The sequence below is a fragment of the Mastigoproctus giganteus genome, chromosome 4 (genome assembly GCF_048544385.1).
Source record: "Mastigoproctus giganteus isolate SK-2022 chromosome 4, ASM4854438v1, whole genome shotgun sequence".
NCBI lineage: Eukaryota > Metazoa > Arthropoda > Arachnida > Uropygi > Thelyphonidae > Mastigoproctus > Mastigoproctus giganteus.
The window spans coordinates 98,791,783-98,815,498 of NC_143578.1; the positions used below are offsets into that span (position 1 = coordinate 98,791,783).

The following is a 23,716-nucleotide window of genomic DNA, read 5'->3' on the forward strand; positions in this document are numbered from 1 at the left end:
CCATTAATTTTAATTATGAGGGAATCATTGGATTCAAGAGAGATACAAAGGTAAACTTTGTATGCTATGATTGAAGAACTTGAGAGAAGTAATAGAATTTGTAGTAAGCAAAATGATGCCCCATTTAGAATAGTGTCATTTCTCACGTCTGATGTTGTTATCAAAACAATAATAACACTACAACTGCCTTTTAAACCTATAGAAGAGAACAAAGACTGAAGAAAAGTTCTCTGCTTGGTACAATCTATGAGGGCATTGATACTAAAGTTTGAATAGACTAAAAAGTGAAAAGGCCATTAATCAATACAGATAGAAACCATTGCTGCGTAGCTGAAGTCTGGACTTTAAATTATCTTCAATTTTATTCTTAGAGAATACTTTATCCTTAAGCAAAAAGAGAAGTGTCCAGCTCTCTATAACTATCCAAAACATCTGTACTCAGAACAATGATTAAGATCTTGACACTACATTCTTATAAGTTCCAAGTTGAAGAGATTTAACAAAGACTTTGAACAAGTCGTTTGCTTTGTGAGTATTGTCCGTAATTAATTTGAATTATTTAATTTATAATTGTAAAGACGAAATGCCTTTATTTTGTACCAAAAAGAATGAATAAAATAAACTTTATATTTAAAAGGTTGCATATGTAGTCTTCTGGCAATGTCTTACCCATTCCAAAGTGTCTCATTCTCAGTTTATGCTTTTGTCAAACAGGCAGATCTCTAGTATAAACAAGAAGATTCATTAATAATTAGAAAGATATTTTAGTTGAATTTTCACCCCCCCCCCTCTGTAGGTAGTTGCTGTTAATACAATCAGGAGTGAGAAATCTACAACACTAAAAGTGTGGGATGGATCAAAACCATGGTATGTATTTGTTCAGTAATTGTTTTTCAAAATAGTGTACTTATATAATTTTGATGCTGTCTTACCTAGCTCTGTCTCATGATCTTGTTACATTCAATTCCATGATTTCATGTAAATTTTTTCTGTACTTGATAAAAAAGAAAATAATAGAGGAATACCATACAATAACATTGTTAGCTTTATGTTTTTCCTGTGTGAACTATTTGTATTCCTTACTGAAACAATTTGCCTTAAAAATCTATGTATAACTGTTATGTGAAAGGTATAAGTGGGATTTAACTAAATGTCTGTAATCAAAGAAAGTTAACACCATGTTTATAAGCAAAAGAAGGGGGGGAAGGATTTTGTGCTACAGAAGGATTTCACAATTAACTAGATTTTAAAGGCCTCTTCAGTTGTGGTTGTATTTAGCTGATCTGAGAGAGAGAGAGAGAGAGAGAGAGAGAGAGAGAGAGAGAGAGAGAGAGAGAGAGAGAGAGAGAGAGAGAGAGAGAGAGAGAGACTATGAATTTTTCAGCCAAGATCACATTGAAATCATACTGTGTGCAGACTGATTTCAATTTGTTTTATGACCTGTGTGCTAAAATGCTCAATAACAAAAAACTGTGTGCTTGCCAGTAAATATGTTTAAGATTTTTATAAGAATTGAGTTTCCAGTTCTTCCACACTTGAAGATGAATTGCAAATTGAGTTAGAAATGTCATCATATTTTGGGGGAAGACTTTCTAATTAACTGAAGATTAAGAAATAAACTATTCACACACTTTGTACACCACAATAAGTAATTTAATAAATGAGCATTCTATTACAGACTCTTGTGTTCTTGTTTGCATCCATAATTAGTCACAACAAGGATTATGTGGTCTGTCTACAACTGCTGATGTCATATCATGCCATGCTCCATTAGTTCCTACTTAATTTTATTGTTGAAAAGCCCATTCCACAGTTCCCCTGTATTTCTCCCCTTGTTTCTGTTTAAAGCCACCTGGCTAAATTTCTTAATGGCTTAAAAGGCTCTTTTATTTTATATTATTTTTTTCAGTTTCTTTACTCCCATTATAAAATATGCCTGAATAAATTCTAATGCATGTTATGCCAATTCTGATTTTTAGTGTTTCCTTTGTCTATATGTTTGTTGTGTTCATATATGCACTTTTGAAAATCTCTTCCTGTCTTGCCTATGTATACTTTGCCACATTTACACATATTTTTGTATATTATGTAAATGCCTTCTGTTACACTCTAGTGTCTGACCTTTGAACCAGCTTCCCAATCTTATTAATCAGCTTAAAGATCACTTCGAGGCCATACCTTTTATGATTCTTTTTGTTTTTTCACCAATTCCTTTTATGTACAGAATTACTACCACTCTTTTGTAATCCATTTGTAATCCATATTATTGTTTATATATTTTTAAAATATTTTATGTGAGCTTTTTGATTAATTTGCTTTGGTACCTATTATTTAATAATAATCCTTTAATAGTGCTCATTTCCTCCATAATTTTCTGTCATTATTGTAAATTTTGAAACATCTATTCAAAAATTTAGTAATACCTCTTTTAATATTGTGTTAGTGATTAGATGCAAAGTTTATGTATAGCCTTGAAACTGTCGGCTTTCTCTACACCTGAGAACATAACCTGTCTTTCTCTGTAGTCTCTAGAATTCCCAAGAAAGGCAAGCTATTATTGGCTTAAACTTAATGGTCTGATGAATGCAATTTTGATGTTCTTTGAATTTATATAATTCTTCCTGTTCATATTCCTAAATTATGAAAATATCCATGAAATGGGCCCATAGGAAAGGTCTTAAAGTAGCCTGCAAGATGGCTGTCCTCTCAAAGTTCTCCATGAATAGATCACGATAATAGGTGATAACAGTTGTTGTTATTTGGTTTTTAGGAGCATTAGCAATTAAGGCCATATTGCTCCTGGGATATGCGGTGGTCATTCCCTGACCTTTCCGCATCCTCTGTTTTTGTGGTCACGGGCTCGAACCCTGGTCTAATCAAGAAGTGTGTGCTATGCACTGCTGCTCCTGCCCACCTGGCTACGGAGGCGCCAGGTGATAACAGGTTCCCTGCCGAGACGTGTGTGTGTGTGTGTGTTCCTCTGCTATAATTTAAGTTCAAAGATAAAATATATATATATATTTTATCTTTGAACTTAAATAGCCTGGTTCTAAAGCTAATTTGACATCGAGACTTGCTAGGATGGGGGGGGAGACTGAAGAAAAAAAATGAAAGAAGCCTTTTTATTTTAAGAAATTTAGCCAAGTGGCTCTAAACAGGTCTTTTCAATGATAAAATTAAGTAGAGATTAATGGAACATGATGGGGTGCTGGGAAATGATATGCTGCGAGAAACAAGGATTGAATTCATATCTCTTTCTAATGCAATTTTGGAAAAGCTCTTGACAGTCAAGTCTGAACGTCAGTGCTATTGTTATAAACAAAACTTCTTTGACTCAGTATTTCTGAAGTTGTTGATGTTTAAATGACAATCCAAATAGAAAGCCACAGATAGAAAACATTAGGTAAGCTAATATTTAAAAGCATACTATATTTGTAAACGGTTTTATACATTACATATTTTAATATGTAATGTATATTTTGTCAGTGAAATTTAATTTCTAGTGCATTGTAGATTTTCAAAAAACTTCCTGCTTTTTCTAAAAATTCTCCTATTTAACGAATCTCCAGCTTTTTGAAATTCAGAAGTTGGCTTTCTTCTTCCTCTGCTATAATTCAACCCCCACCAAACGTATAAGTTCTCTTAGACCTTGAATTTTTCTACGTTAAAACATAGCTATCACTTTTTGACCATTTACGAAGTCTAAGTTGTCCTGAAGAAGTGCTGCCTGGTCCTGATCATTAACTACTATTGCTGCCATAATTTTCCCCCTATCACTGAAGTCAGACTGACTGGTCAATAGATATTCATTTCACCCTTAGCTCCACCTTTGTTTTGGCAGTACAATGGCACTCCCCCAGCCCAAGTGTTCTCCTCTTAGTTCAGTGATGTCCTCATAATTTACCTTAATTGCTCAATACACTCTCTTGCTGCTGCCCCAGAATTACTAGGTATATGCTGTCAACTTCACAAGCCTTGCTCTCCTTTAGGTTTGAAAGTTTTCTAATAAATATAATCTTCTGAAATTTCAACATCACTAATTTCATGCTTCCGAGCTTAATTTCCATAGTTTCCCTATGACGAAAGGTCTTGTATCTGTAAAATACCTGTTCAGTTGCTTTATCTATGATGTCAGTTGCATATATTCAAGACTTCTATGCACCCATTACATAGAGGTCTGATCTGACTTGTTCCTTTCTTCTCCTGGCTATCTCATTATTCATCCATCTTGGCATCTTCCTCATGCTATATTTTCTTACTTGTGTGTGTGTGTGTGTGTGTGTGTGTGTGTGTGTGTGTGTGTGTGTGTGTACATGGCTTCTCTGACCATACGGTGTACCATAATTCTAATGTATTAGTGTTCTGTATGCTGTCTCCAGTTGATAAAGGACATTAGCATATAAAGTTGTTATTGTTTCCTTTCCTGAAATTAAAATACATCCCACTGCCTTCAAAAACTGCTACTCTCTCCTGATTCAACTTAGTCCTCTGTGATCACCCTCCCTAATGGTTTTGTACTGTCCACCCTTAGATTGTGTCTGGTATGTGGGGGGGGGACAGTCAGATCTAGACTGTTGATGCTAGTACTTTCCCTAATATGCTGATATTAAGTAACAATCACCTAGATGATTTAAAAATTTTTGTTCCACATGGTGAGTTTCTGACTTTTCCCACCACCACCCATTCTCTCCTTCCTAAATACCTTATACATACCATATTGAAAGTTATCATTCCCTATTTCTGGATGGCAGCGCCATGTTTCTGTTAGCCCTACTATGTTAGTGATCTTAACCAGGAGTTCGAATTTACTTGTTTTATTGATGACACACCTGACATTACTATATATGCATAGATAAGACTAAGTGTTCTTGTATAGCTGATTAACCCGAAACACCCCTTGAAGTCATTTAAGCTTATTTCTATAATACTAACTTTACTTTCATTTGAAATATCACTACCCTCAGAATACATTGTCAATATCGTATGTTGTGGCAACAAACAAGAACTCGGGAGATATGTGCAAGCATTACTTTACCCATATCATTAGATAAACGAATGTATATATTACCTCCATCTCTACCACAGCTAGCAGTATGCCGAATAATATAGACAAAAACCATTATACTGCCTTTGTTCAAATGTTTCCTGTCTCCACAAAGCTTCTTTATACTTAAAAGTGTGGTCCAGACTGATTAAAAAATCTTCCTCCTCCCCAGCCGTGGGGAGGGGGAGATTTTTTGGGGCACATCATGTGGCAGGTTACTAGATACTTGAGTCCCTAGTGTTATTATTCTCTAGGGCAAGCACCCATTTCGTCAGCGACTTAAATTCTTCTAGCATGCACCAGGTTTTAATTTGAGACCTGTACACTTTTTACATTGGGAAAAAACTCTTGAGCTGTGGTTGTCAATTAGATTGACCTCTGAATACATACCAAAAGTTATGTAAGTAATTAACTCGTGACTCATCGGATGAAGTATTCAATGTGAATCTTGTAACAGCCATTATTAAAGTAAGAATTAATGTTACAGAATATATTACATTAATTAATTTTAAAAAATTTACAATAATTAAGCAGATAACAAAAATTTATGAACTACTGAACTCAAGAATTTAAACTTGCATTAAATCTAAACAAATGTAACTTAGCAGAATTAACATTACAAAATATCACAGAAAGTAACTTAATTTTCAAAATTAAATTTTATAATATAATAAAAATTAAATTTACAATATATTATAGAAATTGAGCAAAAGCAAAAATTAGTCTACTGAATTCTTTAGACTTCTGATCTTTTAACATAGAACCATGATGACAGCCAATTTTATTGTTTGCCTGCTTTAAATGGTTGCGGTTTTGCAAATAAATATGCCCACATTTTTCTTTTAAATTTTAGATCTATAACTACAAACTTTCAAAACAATCAATTTTATTGTAAAATTTTGATTAAATTAACTAATTTGTATATAGTCAATCATGTTTTTGCATTTATTTACTTTGTGATAAAACATTTGTGATTCTAATCACTCTATGATTTGTGCAAGTACATGCCCAAACATGTGTGTCTGCACATCTGTGCATGCCACTCCAGTTCTGAGCGTGTGTAGCAGTCATTACTGTATATTGCTGTGTCATGCTATTTTAGTTTAGCTGGGGTGAAACTTTATATGCGGAAAGGTAGTTCAACAATTTTTATAGTGCTAGTTTGAATGTGTTACTATAATGTGGCAATCTCATGGTCCTACCCAAGATCAGATTCAAAATTGTCTAGAGGAATCAGAAAAGCTATCTGAAAATGACTTTGGAGACGAGAGTGGAGATAAATTTAGAGAAGAAGAAAGTGACAAATGGATTTCTAATGTAAGAGGCAAGGAATGTAGTAGTAATGAAAATAATACTTCTGATCCTTGTACATCGTGATACTGTAGATGATAATACACAGCATCATAATCGTAAAAACTTTGTTTTTCAGTTGGCAGCAAACATACTTCTTAATCTGCGCACGTATGGAAGTTATAAAATCTGTTGGTCTTTCAGCTGGATGTGCACTACAAAGGAGTATAATTTTTGATAACCCTGGACCAACTCCTTAGCAATACAAAATATGTGTATGCATTCTGTTGTAAATGCATTTCATTTATTTGTAGATACTTCAGTTATAAAACACATACAGAACTGCACTGAAATCGAAGTCTGAAGACAATTGAAGCATAATAATTGGCTTAATTATTATGCTTCCATTCAAAAACCATATGCAGAACACTATGTACTGTTGTCAGTTACTTTATATCAGTGTTTATAATAAAATGTTGAAAGCACAACTTAAAAGTCTATTTTATGCATAGTGACTGGCATAGTCTATTTTATGCATAGTGAAAATGACTGGCAACAGTGGTTTCAGGTATTTTTACTAGTCAGCAGTTCTAGTGTTAATCAAACTTTTATAGAACAAGTTGTGAAATGTTTGCTCTTAGTATTACTAAGAGGCAACGTAGGCAAATCTGAAAAACTACTACTTCCTGTAATTGGGAACCACTGAAAAACCACAGGTCAGATATTATCAAAGACAATATCTAACCATTAACAAGAAAGTATAGTAACAAATGAGTGTTTTTGAAAACTATTGTCCAGGTCTTGGATCCAAAAATGGGAACAAAGAACAGAAAAACAGTGTCAGCAGATAACATCCCTTATTGGTAAACAGTTTAATTTGGTTAATACTTAGCAGAATTAACATTACAAAATATCACAGAAAGTAACTTAATTTTCAAAATTAAATTTTATAATATAATAAAAATTAAATTTACAATATATTATAGAAATTGAGCAAAAGCAAAAATTAGTCTACTGAATTCTTTAGACTTCAGTAGACTAATTCCTATAACTTTTGGAGATAACTCCAAAAGTTATAGGAATGTACAAAAGTACAGTAGAGTGTCAAATCCGAATGAGCCAGCATTTATTTATTTTTTTTATGCTGGCGCCATAAAATAATTGCAGTAAGTGCCAATTATTGTGATCATGTTTGCGAATCGAATTTTGATTCTATTAAATGGAAATTGTAATAAGCAAAAATCAGAGCCATATTATCTACATGCTATAAAAATGAAGATATAAAGCACAAATTTATACTTTTATTTTACCTTACCAATTAACAAAATTAAATTATACGTGAAAATCGAAAGAATATTGTCCAAAGGTTAGCAAAATAAAAATAAATTTACGCTTACATATGTAGCTTAATTAATATACATACAGTACTAACTAAACATAACACTTTGTAATCTGATATTTCTATTCACTGACTTTTAAATTTTACAAACAAAAAAAAAAAAAAAAAAAAAAAAAATGGTAAAAGAAGAGATAAGTGTCAATCAATAAAGAACACAGCAGGCAGAAATTGCAACTAACACGTTATGTGCAAGTGAGATATGCAGTAAAATGTTTATGAAGTGTAGATATAGGAATGAAGAGATTCTGAACATTTACAGAATTTTAATTTACTGTACCGAAATTATAGTCTTCTTTGTCTTTCAAAAAGGAAGCAGAAATTTTTAACAATTAAATCGAAGATTGAAAATTTAAACAAACTTTTAAAGGGAGAAAGCAGGTTTTTGTTAGCAAGATTTTATGAGGTGTAAAGTCAACCATAACAGAAATTATAAACAACAAGGAAAAAATTAAAGTTTGCATTGAAACTTGATTCAGATGATGGTGCAATGAAAAAAACAAAAAAAAAAAACTATGAGAACAGATAATGACCCTGGAAGATGCTGTTTCTTGTTGTTGTAGTTGGGTTCTGGGAGCATGAGTGACTCAGACCATATTGCTCAGTGTATACTTTCTGTAAATTGCATGTGTTCTGAGGTCGATTTTCTGTTTGCTGGAAGAAAAACCCGAATTTCTGGGAGAAAAGACCATGCTACCCTTGCCTGAGACCGACTAACTCAGCCACGTTGTGAAAAAGGCCTATAAAAATTCCTTCCATCATTGATGTGACTCGAACTCAGATCTTTTATACCCAGGGTGGGGCGGGCAGTGATTCTACCAACTGTGCTACCCATGAAGGCTAGGTATGAGCAACAAACTGAATACTGTCCAACTCAACTACACTTGCTGAAAATAGAGAGATCTAGCAGCAAAGAAATGAAGTTCGAAAATGGTGCTGCAAAAAATAAGTAATTATTTTCATTAAAAGTCTATACATGTGTGTGTTGTTGTGACTGTGAGTTCCATTTGTTTTGTTACCTATGAATAAAAATACATAAGTACAACTTTCATTTCTAAACTTACTAAACTGTTTTTTAGTCTCCAGAACTGTATTTTTGATAAGTTCGAAAATCCAAACTGCCCCAGTCCCAATTAGTTCAAATTATTGATGCTCTACTGTAATTTCCATTAATTATTGAAATGTACTTTTGTCATTGAATAAGTGATGTAATCTGTAGACTTGATCATTCTCTTCTCAACTGAATACAGATGCACCCGATTTTTTTTTTTTTTTTTTTTACAAATAACATTACGAAGTAAATAACTCTATATCAAGGTAGGGTCCAAGTGTTGCTTATGTGAATTGGTGATTTTGGTAGTTTATACCAACTTCATAGCCTGGTGGAAAGACAAGATAAGGTATGAACTTATGATATTCCAGAATCACTTTGTTCACAGAAGTTGTTTCTGCAGAGGTCCAGTTCCAATTACTTCATACATTTCATTCTACCCCATAGCCAGACATATCAAAACTGTTAGTCTTCACACATTCCCTAGAAGTGAAACTTCAAATAATAATTTAAAAAAAAAACAAAAAAAAAAAAACATAAGTTCACTCAATCTGAAAGTTTAAGGACAAATCGAACACCTCAGTGTGATTGGCTCAGCTTTTAGATAATCATTAGTGTTAGACCAGGGGAACAGATCGTGGAACATCTTAGACATTTTTGTCACTTAATTTCCTGGTTGAGTAAGCATGGGTGGCTAGGATTAAACAGGTAAGAATTTTTTTTGTAGCCTCTGTTGTTACAACTTAAAAAAAAAAATTCTTATATTACAAAAATTTTTTAGTTATTCTGGGCCTAAATTTTTTTTTTTATTTATATTACTAGTTTTCTTGAAGTAGATAATACAAGTTTAGAAAATGAGAAAAAAGATGAAGAGCTCTTTCAAAAAGCTAAAGATTGGCTTGTTACTGTTTGGGCATATGATTGCCATGCTGTTGATGCTGAAAAGTTGCAGGTTAGTTTTGCATACATGAAGTACCATTAATAATGTGTTAATTTTCAAATCCTGTTTTATTCTGTTTTTTGTAGGGTATTGGCTTTTTTTTTTTTCCAAATTAAGCTAGGCAGTTCCACCCAGTGTTTCTGGAAACACCACCACTATGCAAATAATATCAGCATACATATTGTACTGCACCACTATACAGCCACTAGTTGGTTACCATCCCTGGTGCAAGGAGCTGAGCCAGGGACCTGCTGTCAAGCAAACAAATGGGATGTACATAATTCAAATGCATACCCTCAGCCATCTAGTTCTGCTTTTCACATGAATGCTACTTCAACAAATAAATTGTTCTGACAAAAGAAATAAGGTGTGACCTGCCATCACATGTCAAGTAAATGAGTTCAGCATAATTAGAGTTGTAATCAACGAAGCATGTCATCCTCTAAAGTGAGGATCACCGGACCAGCATTCTGCATTGTGAAGAGCAATATCCCAGTTTGTCTGAAACGTAAAATAATGAACCAATGTATACTCCCCACCATGACTTATGGAAGTGAAACTTGGGCACTCACCAAAATAATGGAAGAGAAGCTGACAACTACACAGCGAAGAATGGAACGAATTATATTGGGACTCAGACTGTTAGATAAGAAGAGAAACACATGGATTAGGCAGCAAACTCAAGTAAAGGACATTCTTATCAAAACTAAAGAACTAAAATGGTCTTGGGCAGGACACATAGCTCGAAGACATGATGACAGATGGACTAAGAGAATAACAGAATGGTACCCAAGAGGAGCTAGAAGAAAACCTGGAAGACAAAGACGGAGATGGATAGATGAAATTCATGAGTTTTTGGTAGTAAATGGATAGCCAGTGCTCAAAATAGAAGGAACTGGAAAGTTGCTGGAGAGGCCTTCATCCTGCAGTGGATTGAAAATGGCTGATGATGATGATTAACGATTTCCTTTTGTTTCCTATTTTGTTTTCTCATATTCTCTTATAACATTCATAAATATGGAGTGACTGGATGGGTGAAATGGGAAGGGTTTTTTTTTTTTTTTTTTTTTGGCTAATGCTACGTAAGCTTGCTTTCTTTCATCATATGCCTCAACTAATTGCTAATGCATAATATGCATATGATGCCTAAATATATATTTATGCATATTATGCATAAATATAAATATACAGATTTGTTTGTAACATATACATATGTCATAAATATTAAATAATAGTAAAAAAATATATACTACATGTACCCTCCAAAGTTTTACATTCTCTCCCTCCCTGGTGCAAATGCTCTGGATTTGAATGCATACATACCTTTTAAGAAAATATTACCATTAGCATTAGCAAGGGCACATGATGCAAGAAAGCAAGCTTATATAGCATCAGCCAAAAAAAAAAAAAAACACCACACCCTTCTCATTTCACTCATCCGCCCACTCTGAATATTTGTGTATATTGCAGGAGGAGGATACTGAAATGGATGACTGTGGAGCTGGCTGGTAAAATAGAGCAGAAAAAAGATAGCATGGGACAGTTACAGAGCATTGAAAAGTACTGAAGCCTACAACAGGTACACGTTGATCTGTAATAGTACCACAAAAAAGGTCAAGGAGACGAAGGCTGCATATGAGAAAGATTGGCTAAGAGAGCAAAGAATGGGGACAAGGAATTTTTCATATATGTGAATACAATGATCAAGAAAGCTAATCAGATTGGACCCTTGTGCACCGTGTGTGGGGAAAGTCTTAGATAACCCAACTGATGTTGCAAATGAATAGAATTGGTACTTTGCATCATTTTTTACTGGCGAATGATCCTTCATGATAAGAAGAGGCTGTGCGATTGAGGCTGAGTCATGTGCAATTAGTGATATCGTAATTACAAATGATTGTTTATTATAAAAACTTTTGAGCATAAAGGCTGGAGTTGATGGCATATACCAGCAGTTCCTAAACTGTGTGTTCCGGGGCACTGCCTGGTATTTTAATTTTTCAAGGTAAACAGGTGATACTCAACATCTCGGCACTACTCGAACTGCTAGCTCGAAATAGTTCACATTTTCAATATTATCACAGTTTCAACATTACTTCTTAAGTTGTTTGGACCTAACTACTAAGGGTGTTGTGAATCAAGAAAGTTTGGGAACCGCTGGCGTATACCCTGTAGTTTTGAGTTTTTAGCAAAGCACTTTGAGAGTGCGAGGGAGTGTATTGAACCATTGAGGTTAATTATGAGGGCATCTTTGAACCAGGCAGATTCCGTTGGATTGGAGAAGAGCCAGTGTATTGCCAATACATGCAAGCAGTTCTAAGACCAAAGTTGGTAACTACAGACTGGTTAGTCTGACTTCATATGTAGAAAAAATCTTAGAGGCGGTGATTAAGAGTGTAATCCAAGGACATTTAGATAGATATGACATTCTGAAGGACACAACATAGCTTTGTTAAGGGAAAATCATGGTTGACTAATTTACTAGGCTATTTTGACACAGTTACTCATGAGCTGAATAAAGGAAACAATTTCGACATAGTTTATTTGAATTTTAGCAAAGCATTTGATTCAGTCCCTCATGAGAGGTTACTGTATAAGCTTAAATAGGTTTGGATTACTGGTAAGATTTAAGATGGATTGCCGGATGGCTGCAGGGAAGAAGGCAGAGGGTTGTGATTAATGGATATTCTTCAGATTGGTGTAAGGTCAGGAGTGGGATTCCTCGAGGAACAGTTCTTGGACTGCTGTTGTTTCTCATTTTTATAAATGACATTGGCGAAGGGATAGACGGCATGATGTCAAAATATGCAGATGACGTAAAGATTTGCAGAGTCATTAATGAGTAGTGCCAAGCAGCGCTGCTTCAGGATGGCGTGAACAGACATGAAAGATGGTTAGAGAAGTGGCATCTATGTTTTAATGCTGCTAAATGCAAGGTCTTACACTTGGGGAATAGCAACCCAAAATGATTAATCGAACGTTATCCTGTAGAGATAGGTCATAATCCCACTGTATAAGGCAATTGTATAACCACATTTGAAATACTGCATTTGAGTATGGAGATCTCATCTGAAAACAGACACTGAACTTCTTGTAAGGTCCAAAGATGCACAACTCGAACGGTGAGATCGGTAGAAGGACAGACGACCACATGAGGAAAGACTCCAATTATGTGGGCTATAGAGCTTGGCAACCAGGCACCTCAGTGGTGACCTAATTGAAGTTTATAAGGCTCTGAGAGGGATTAGGCATAGTTACGCCATTGATTACTACTACTAACTCGAATGGCGAGTTCGACAAAGGGACGATCGTACAAGGATAGACTCCTATTATGTGGAATACGGAGCTTGGCAACCAGTCACCATAGATGTGACCTGATTGAGGTTTATAAAGCTCTGGGTGGGATTATTAAAATGAATGAAGGTGGAATTCTCATGGTTATAAGGCACCTCTGTAGCCAGGTGGGCAGGAGCAGTAGTGCTTTGCACACGCTTCTTGATTAGACCGGGGTTCGAGCCCGTGCCCACCAAACATGGAGGATGCGGAAAGGTCAGGGAATGACCACCACATATCCCCAGAGCAATATGGCCTTAGTTGCTAATGCTCCTAAAAAACCAAAAAACAAACAATCATGGTTGTAAAAAGTTCCAGAACTAGGGGGTCATAAATTGGAATTTCAGGAGTTGAATTTTAAATTAGAGTATAGGAAGTTTTCTTTTAGCTAGTGAGTCGTTGATTGCTGGAACAATTTGCCCTTCCAGGTAGTTGAAGCTGACAGTTTGAATAAATTCAAAGTTCAGCTAGAGAGGAGGGAAGCATATAATTTGCATTTTCTTATCTACTTGTTTTTTTTTTTTTTGTTTTTTTTGGTTTTTTTTTTGCCAGTGCAGCAAAAGCCTGTGGCTTCCTTGCGCTATATGGCAACTACTATTACTGTTCAATTTTCTTGTCACAGTTCTTTGATTGGTATCAATGTCATCAAAATAGGAGCCTTTCAGTAATGTGAGTTTTGGGAACAAAAAGAAGTCGCATGGAGCTAAGTCTGGTGAATATGGTGGGTGTGACAGTACATGGACTTTTTTGCTGGCAAAAAAAAACTCTTGAACAGTGAGAGACTTCATTGTCGCTTCACAGTGGAGTTGTACTGAAAACACCATCCATGTCTTGCCACCCCATAAAGATCAAATTCAGGAAGTTGGGTTTGCTTTCAGTTGCCTCATTGAGTTCTCTGCAGTGTTCAACTAGTGCCTGTCATTGAATGTCTTTTAACGAATTTGAAACAAACCGCACACAGGCCTTCATTTTCTTCAAATCTCAGGTTATTATTTGTTGAATTGTTTCCTTATTAATGCACCTAATTTCTGAAATCATTTGGAGTATTACACATTGGTAATGATTTCCCACACCTTTTCATCAAGTCTGGCACTTGAACTATTTTTGCTGGCCTTGGATGTTCATAGTCTTCCAATGATTCTTTCCATGGGTGAAATGTTTATGTGACTTGAACACGTGCACAAGACAGACAATTCTCTCCATGCACCTGCTTCATCATTTGAAACATTTCTGTGGCACTTTTGCCCACTTGAACTCAAAACTTGATGTTTGCTCTTTGTTCCATTGCCCTCCACAACACAGACACAGGAGAGACGTGCAATTCAGTTCACACTACATTCTGAAATGGCAGCAGTTTCCTCTGACCATGACTGCGGTGCTTGAGGAACAGTCTTTCATTTCATGTTTACTACTAGTAGATGGCAGCACCAGCACTCATCTCAAAACATGCCTCGTTTTCCAATTGCTGCTCTGTGTACACTGATGCCATATTTAGGTTGCTCCATTTGTGCATCTACGAGGACTGCTAAAGAGAGAGAGTAATAATGATTTTTATTATGTCTTTATTTTATGATTTTTCTGTGATCTTTTTATAATACAATACTCAAAACTCAATCCCAAACACTTATCCAAAAATCTGTTTCATGGTATACCGAAAGTTTCTTGGACATTTTTAAAAAACTCCCTTAGCAACTTTTATAATTGCTTTTTTCATCTTGAGGAAGTATCCGTAGAGCTCTCTCTCTCTCTCTCTCTCTCTCTTTATATATATATATATATATATATATATGTGTGTGTGTGTGTGTGTGTGTATATATATACACACACACACAGAGTGTCTGAAAAATATTGGTACAAATGTTTAGGGGAGGTAGGTAACATCTAAAGGAATGTGAATCGCATAGGAACCCATAACCGGAAACATCACTGGAAAGTAGTAGCAGAGGCACAAGAAGCAGAAATGACACAAGACAGTAATTAGTGGCAAACATTTATTTGACATAATATTAACAATGGAGTACAAGATGGATGCATTTCATGAGGTTACAACAGATGCTCGAAGGTTCCACCATGAGAGGCGATGCATGCATGACACCAATGCAGCATGGATTGGCAGATACAGTCGAACACACCTGGAGTTTCTTTGACAGTAGCAGCAGCGCAGACGAGTCTCACCACGAGATCCATTTCCATCTCCACAGGCGATTCATACACGATAGATTTCAGGGTCCCCCACAGAAAGAAAAAGGCTCGATAAATCAGGTGAGCGTGGGGACCAGGCAACGGGTCCACCACGGCCAATCCATCGACACCCAAAACGCCTGTTCAAATGGTCACGAACACACCTTCCATGATGGGCAGGTGCCCCGTCATGTTGAAACCAAATGTTGCGTCTCACATTTGCTGGAACATCGTCAAGTAACTGTGGCAGAACTTGTTCAAGAAAGATCCGATATTTAGCGGATTTCATGCTGGATGGTAACAGGTATGGGCCGACTAAGCAGTCACCGACCATACCTGCCCACACATTTATTGCGAAGCGATGTTGTGGCGCATGGGGGCGCACACCATGTGGGTTGTCGTGAGCCCACACATGAGCATCGTGCTGATTGAATAAGCCTTCCCGAGTGAAATAAGTCATCCGTGAACAAAACATAGGCTAGAAAATTCAAGTCTTGAACACTTTCTTGGAGAAACCACTCAGCAAAAGCCACACAGTGCGATCATCCTGCAAAAGTGCAGGATGATCTTGGGGAAGAAGTAACTGAACCTTTTGGAGATGAAAGGGGTGTGAGGAATTGTCGTGCCAGGCACGCTGTACACTGCAACGAGACACTCCTAAGGCAGAGTCAACGGCATGTGTGCTGCTGGTAGTAGGATTATTCTGGACGGCATCCAACACACTTTCTTCCATGGTGGGAGTTTGAGTCGAGTGTGGTCTGCCCACACTACTCCTGTTACCTCTAAATGACCCATAATCGCACAAATTTTGATGCTCGTGCAAACAAATGGTGGTCCGGTACATGTCTGTCTGGGAAGTGCTCTCCATAAATTCGTTGAGCGGCTCGTCCATTGCCCTCTGCTAATCCATACACTAGGTGCATGTCTGCCAGCTCACAGTTCGTATATCGATGCATGTTCTTCGTGCAGCAAATACTGCTTGAATGAGTAAACCAGAAATTTTCCCTCTTGCGAACTGATGAACAGCGTGTGTACCGATTTACGGTGACGTTTCCAGTTATGGGTTCCTATGCGATTCACATTCCTTTAGATGCTATGCACCTCCCCTACGGGCGCCTCCGTAGCCAGGTGGGAAGGAGCAGCCGTGCGTAGCACACGCTTCTGGATTAGACTCGGGGTTTGAGCCCATCACCACCAAATATGGAGGATGCGGAAAGGGCAGGGAATAACCACCGCATATCCCGGAGCAATATGGCCTTAGTTGCTAATGCTCCTAAAATCCAAATAACAAACAAACAAACCACCTCCCCTAAACGTTTGTACCAATATTTTTGAGACACCCTGTATACACACACACACACACACACACACACACACACACACACACACACACTGGTGTCCAAAGAAAGTGCATCACTTAGGAATTTCACATTTCTAACCCTTTTTCGTGATGGTATGTTACTTTAACGACTAGCATCTATTTGTGCTGTTTGAGAGCAGCACAAATAGAAATATAAACAAAAGATATTTATTAATAGTTAATGCAAAGCTAAGTCATATTTGACAGGTGCTCTCAAAATATTCCAAAAGGAGCATCTGCAACCTTTATACAACAGTTTTGGTAAACACAACAATTATGGCTGAAACTTTATCGGAAGCCATCACTTTGCTTCAGTTTATCATTTTAAATGGAAAACAAAATGAAAAGTTCACCAGGTGCAAACTAATATTTAGTTGAACTGCGTCTGGCCCTGTTGACAGCACACACCGTTGAGTCATTGATAAGATCAATTTCTGAAGATATTCAACTGATTGTTCTTGGTTCCAAACATGAATTATGGCTTCCTGAAGTTCACTTCATGAAGGGTCTTTGGTTTCTTTCTGGCAACTGCAGATTCCACACGATGCCAACAGTTCTCTATAGGATTCAGGTCTGGGCTGTTTCCTGGCCAGCTAACAGTTGTAATGGACCATTCTTCCAACCATTTTTTCACCTGCAACTAATGTTAGCAAACATTACTGTCGAACGTTTAATGCAGAAATGCCTACTTACACTTTTCGCCCGATGACAAGGAGCAGAGTCATCCTGAAAGATGCAGTTACTTAGCAGGTTGAAATAGTCTCTAATGGTTGGCAGCAAGGTATCCATTGGCATTTATGGAGGATGCGGAAAGGTCAGGGAATGACCACCGCATATTCCCGGTGCAATATGGCCTTAGTTGCTAATGCTCCTAAAAACCAAATAAACAAACAAACAAGCATTTATGGAACCTTTTATAAACTGCACGTGACCTACTGCGCGATACGAAATGCACCCCTATATCATTTGGCTGGTAGGGAATTTCACTGTAGACACTATACAGTCTGGATGGTATTCTTCACCACGTCTACTGCAAATCGTTTGTCTCCCATCAGGGCCATGTAGGTTGAATTTCTCCTCATCCGAGAAAATAACTGACTTCCACTGCTCGGGGGTCCATTTGACATGCTCCCTACACCAAATTAATCGGGCCTTTTTCATTTTTTGTGTGAGGAGGGGCTTCTTCTTAGGATGATGGGCTAAAAAGTCCATTTTTGAAGAGGCGTCTTCTGACTGTTACTGCACTTGCTACCACTCCTGTATGTCTTCCCATTCTCTTTTCAGCTCAGACAAAGAAGCTCTATGGTTTTTAAGGCATAAGCGTTTCAAAACGTGGTTCTGTTTTGGCATAGAGACTCATTTGTGTCTGGTTCGTTTTTTCCTATCAGCAGAACCAGTATTCTTGAGTTTGGAAAGAAATCTACTCACTGTTGACTGATTACAAGACACTCTATAAACAATATGACGGGAAGAAAATCCTTCCTCATGTAAAGCGACAATGGCACTCTTTCTTCGTGGTGTCAACTGCACGTAACTCGCCATCCTAACACAAGCATGGAATGACTGCAACTCTTGCAGAGGGTGCTTATATAGCTGAAAGTAACAGCTGATGCAATATTACATCATCACCTATGCGTGTCAATCTTATCTGATGCAATCTGTAAGAAATATTGCCATATACTTACGTTATTTGGACGACAATTACAATTTTAAGGGGTGATGCACTTTCTTTGAACACTGGTGTGTATAAGATATATTAAGATAATAATAGTGAGTTAAAACCAGGAAAGGTGAGGAGATAAAAATAAATAATTTGTATATAGCAAATACACCAAATTGCGCAAAGCAGCAGCAAAGGATGTAAATGTATACATATATAATATTTTTAATAAATATAAATATAATGATGGAAGTGTAAGTTACACAGAATGTCCAAAGCTGAAAGGAAAAGAATAGAAATGAGTTATTAAAAAGTGTCCTGTAATGTAAAAAATAAAAATAATGGTAGCTAGCATCAGATAAGGATTGGTAAATTTGACTATAGATCAAAAAAGGGGGAACAAAGCAAATATGCAAATAAATCTGGTATCAGCAAAATAAAAGTTGATACATGATCAGGTATTTCATGAGGGACTACACCTGATCATGCATCAAAAGACTGCATTTCTATACTTGTCATGGAAGAAAAAAATTTTTAAAAAATAAATAAATAGAATTGAACTAGGAAAGCAGTAAAACTCTCACAGACAAGGTAGTCCCAATGCAGCAATTATAAAGAAAATCAAGCTAGATTAAAAATAAAAAGGAAAAGAAAAGAATTAGTAACAGCCGAGAAAGTCACATAAAGCGAAAACCTAAAGACAAATTAATACCTGAAAAATAGAGGAAAAAAGTCTTGGAAATGACAGCGCGAACACACATGGTCGAGACAAAAGAAAAGAACAAATAGAGACCTCTATAGTTAAAAATGGTAAGTGAATAGAGATATTTAGAAAAATAGCAGAATGTGTAACTAACAGAGCAATCAGAAATATGAAACAGAAGTGCCTGTATTTTAAGGATAGCATCGTGTAAAGCAGCATATAGCTAAAACTTAAATTGATATCAGATGTAATAAGAGTAAGTTAAAACAGGAAAGGTGCAGAGTTAAAAATAAATAAATCGGATATGACAAATACACCAAAGCGCGCAAAGCAACAGCAAAGGATGCAGATGTACACAAATATTTAGTATAGAAACGCAGTCCTTTGATGCATGATCAGGTGTAATCCCCTGATGAAATACCTCATCATGTATCAACTTTTATTTTGCTGATATCAGATATATTTGCTTTGTTCCCTTTTTTTGATCTATAGCCAAATTTACCCACCCTTATCTGATGCTTGCTACCATTACTTTCATTTTTTATATTACAGGTCACTTTTTAATAACTCATTTCTATTCTTTTCCTTTCAGCTTTGTGGGCATTCTGTGTAATTTACACTTCCATCATTATATTTATTAAAAATATTATATTTATTTAAATAATGACTTAAAAGTTAAGAATTAGGATATAATAACATAAAATAAGAAAAAATAACTAAATAAATATTAAGCTATCATTAGAGGCAGCTAAATGCACATGATGCCCAGATATATCCGATAATTCAAAATAAAACAAAATAAAATAATATAAAACATAAGCCAGTAGTATGTCAAAAACTGTAGAGCGAAAATTGACATAAAAATAACGTAGAATAAAATAAACCAACAGGGGAGGGAAAGTAAAGGTAATAAGACATAAACAGTAGTCGAAAGTTCTCTATATAATTTAGCACTTTAAATCCAATTAATAAAACTGATATAAAATTTAAAATAATGCCAATTATAAGATAATTTAGCGGCACCCCCAGTAACCGGTTCCGAAAAATGTGAAATATCACCAAAAAAAGGGGTTAAAAGAACTACTAAGAGAAAACAAAAATAAAAATAATAGAAATAATAGACTGACCATTATGCCCCATATCAAGAGAGGACCACGAGGCCAATAATGGTCATGGAATTACCGCATTTCAATCACTATACAAATCGTCACAAAGGCGAAAAGATCGAAGAACCAAACCACCCATTCTTCCTCCGATCGATCCACAAATGCAGAGGATTTGCACAGCGATGGTCCTTATGCAGTGAGAAATAAATTATAGAACAGACAGCACTCTAAAAGGAAAAGGAGAATAGATGGCGGCACAGGCACTGCTTATTTAGCAGTGCCTGTGCCTTTTCCTTTTATATAAGCTGGCTAAGCTTACATTATGTCAGTAGTGTGGCTCTGCTCTAGAGTGCTGTCTGTTCTATAATTTATTTCTCACTGCATAAGGACCACCGCCGTGCAAATCCTCTGCATTTGTGGATCGATCGGAGGAAGAATGGGTGGTTTGGTTCTTCGATCTTTTCGCCTTTGGGACGATTTGTATAGTGATTGAAATGCGGCGATTCCATGACCATTATTGGCCTCGTGGTTCTCTCTCAATATGGGGCATAATGGTCAGTCTGTATTTCTATTATTTTTATTTTGATTTTTGTTTTCTCTTAGTAGTTCTTTTAACCCCTTTTTTTGGTGATATTTCACATTTTTTGGAACTGGTACCTTACTGGGGGGGGGGGGGTACCGCTAAATTATCTTATAATTGGCATTATTTTAAATTTTATATCGGTTTTATTAATTGGATTTAAAGTGCTAAATTATATAGGGGACTTTCGGCTACTGTTTATGTCTCATTACCTTTTACTTTCCCTTCCCTGTTGGTTTATTTTATTCTACATTATTTTTATGTCAATTTTCGCTCTATAGTTTTTGCCATACTACTGGCTTATGTTTTATTTTGTTTTATTTTGAATTATTGGATATATATATATATATATATATATATATATATATATATATATATATATATATTAATTTCACACCTTGCCCGCCTCACACGTGGGTCTACTTCAGCTGACACATATATACACCACACGTGAACACTCAGCTCTCTCCTTCAATCACCGTTTACTTTCAACGTCTTTCGGTCCATACAGACAGTAAGTTTTCTTGTTTTTGCCCCATCTCTTAGATTTTTTGAGTTTACAATTCGATCTTCTCTTTCCACAGGATTTTTTTATAGTTTATTTATTCTTTTATTCTTCCTTCTGGTCTCTGTCAGGTCAACTGTGATGTATACCGTTTACGTGTACATCATAACAGAAACAGAGACCTAGCCTATTGTTGTGGCTCCTACGATTTTCACTGCTGACCCCTTTGAAGAAATAGTTTAAGTCCTAGGACCCACAGATTTAGGTTCTTACAATAATTATGCCCTTATTAATTAAATTTTATTTTTATTTCAGTAAATTGATTAATTACTTACAGGTTCTCCCTGTTCTTCCATGGTTATTACACCTGGTAGCTCAACTCCCCGCATGTCCAATATGATGCTTCCCTTTATTTTTTACGATGTCGATTTTAAATCGAATAGCTTCTCTTTATTTTTTAAAATGACTCATATGGTTTGATTACCAACATTATAATGGTTCATTAGAGATTTAGGCACCTCCGTGGCCAGGTGGGAAGGAGCAGCAGTGCGTAGCACACGCTTCTTGATTAGACCGGGGTTCGAGCCCGTCACCACCAAATGTCAGGGAATGACCACCGCATATCCCGGAGCAATATGGCCTTAGTTGCTAATGCTCCTTAAAAAAAACCAAATAACAAATAAATAAATTAGAGATTTAACAGATGCACAGTTTTCAAACTTTTCAATAATTTCAAGTTTTTTTTAATTCTCTTGCATTTGCCCATTTTCACGATTTCTAAACAAAAAAAAAATATATATGGTTACTATAAAAAAAAATTCCAATATCCCTCACATAAATAATGAAACAAAATTTGTCCTTTTGCGGTGTGACGAAACACAACAATCGGCGCGACACGTTAAAACAAACAAAACATTTGGTCTGTTTTTGTTTTTTTAAGCAACACGTGTGAAGACAGTGGGATAATAGGCACTATAATCTCAGACTTATAATGCCACTTCTTGTCGCTTATTTACGACTTTAAAAACATCTGTTTATACCTTTATATTTATTACTTGAATTTTATATAAGATTTCTGGTTGATTTTTTTTTTTTTTTTTTTAATTTGGAGTCTTGAATCTGATCCCAGTAAATCGAGAGTCTGCTGTGTATATATATATATATATATATTTCTCATTTCCCTGACAACGAAGTTTCCTAATAGAACTAAATCCTTTTGAACCAGAGCAGTTTGCACTTGGTTATTCTCTTCTGTGGCCAGAATCAGTTGTGCATCACTTGGTAGGTTACTAGAGTCTCGAGTCCCTGACAAGCTCCCAGTTACATTGTTCTTGAGGGCAAGCACCTGTTTTTTCATTGACTCAAATTGTTCTAGCAATGCACTAAATTTTAACTTTAGATCAGTACACTTGGTACAAGAGTGACAAAGAAAAAAATCTCTAGGTGAGCTAGGATTATCCACTAGGTCAACTTTGGAATGTATGCCACAGGTTATGCAAACAATGAAAAAAGTTCAGAGTTAGAAAGATGGAAATAGTCAAATTTTAAGAGACCATGCCCTGTTAAAAGAAAGCTAGAGAAACATGCTGCTCTTAACCATTTACAAGTGTTTTTATTAACAAATGTAACTTCTGGCATAAAAAAATTTTGTGATTAAACCTTTTCAGGAACCAGACCAGCAAAGTTGCCAACAGTCACGAAGAACTTTTAAAATTTGTTGTTTTTTTTTTTTTTTTTGTTTAGGACTGGAGGACACGTCAATTTGAATTCCATTGAATTCTGCAGGAAGACCTTTACAATTGAAGTAAGAAAGTCCACAGTAAATTAAATATAAGTCTAAAGGTAATGAACCAGATAGAACTTGTAGGACACAGACAGTTCGTGCACCCTAACTGGTACTAGAACTGACTGGTACTAGGAGGAAGCTGTACTGGATAGAACCAAGTTTGAACTGAACTCTAGCAATTTAATGTGTCTAAACCAGGCTGCAGCAGTATAAGTAGTAATTGGTAAAACAACATCTTTGCATAGTTTATGCAAAATATTAAGATTCAGACCTCAATCCTGACAGGAAATGCGAACAATTTGAAAGAAAAATTTTCTCACTTTGTCAGACACGATTCAGATGGGGAAGAAAGATAAGGCAATTATCAAGCAGTAATCCAAGGAATTTTGTAGTAGTTACAAAAGGGAGAGATTTACCATTAATTTTTATGAGAGGAGGATGAGTTGGTGAAGGGGTGCCTTTGAAGAGCCATCATAAGAGTTTTACTGTGAGAAATAGTAAGTTTGTTAAGTGTTGACCAATCAGAAAGTTGTTGAAGAACAGAATTCGCATTTTCATTCTAATGAATGACGAGAATATCCATAAAAAAGAACTAAATTTTCCCTGTATGTAACCGATGAATAATTTGGGAGAACCTTTAGCAACCATTGGCTTATTATTATTACTACTACTAGCCATATAGTGCAATGAAGCCTGAGGCTTATGCTGCACCAGCATAAACAAAACAATTTCCGAGTTACCCTGAGAGAGAGAGAGAGAGAGAGAGAGAGAGAGAGAGAGA

The 23,716-nt window shown here is 36.0% G+C and overlaps 1 protein-coding gene across 1 annotated transcript in view; it reads left to right on the forward strand.

The window, feature by feature from the left end:
- LOC150086945 (uncharacterized) overlaps positions 1-23,716 on the forward strand; it is a 186,351-nt gene that overhangs the window by 560 nt on the left and 162,075 nt on the right. The window contains exons 2-3 of the mRNA XM_090372329.1: positions 797-867; positions 9,604-9,733. Of these exons, the coding sequence (XP_090228455.1) occupies positions 797-867; positions 9,604-9,733 (201 nt within the window). The remainder of the gene's footprint in view (positions 1-796; positions 868-9,603; positions 9,734-23,716) is intronic.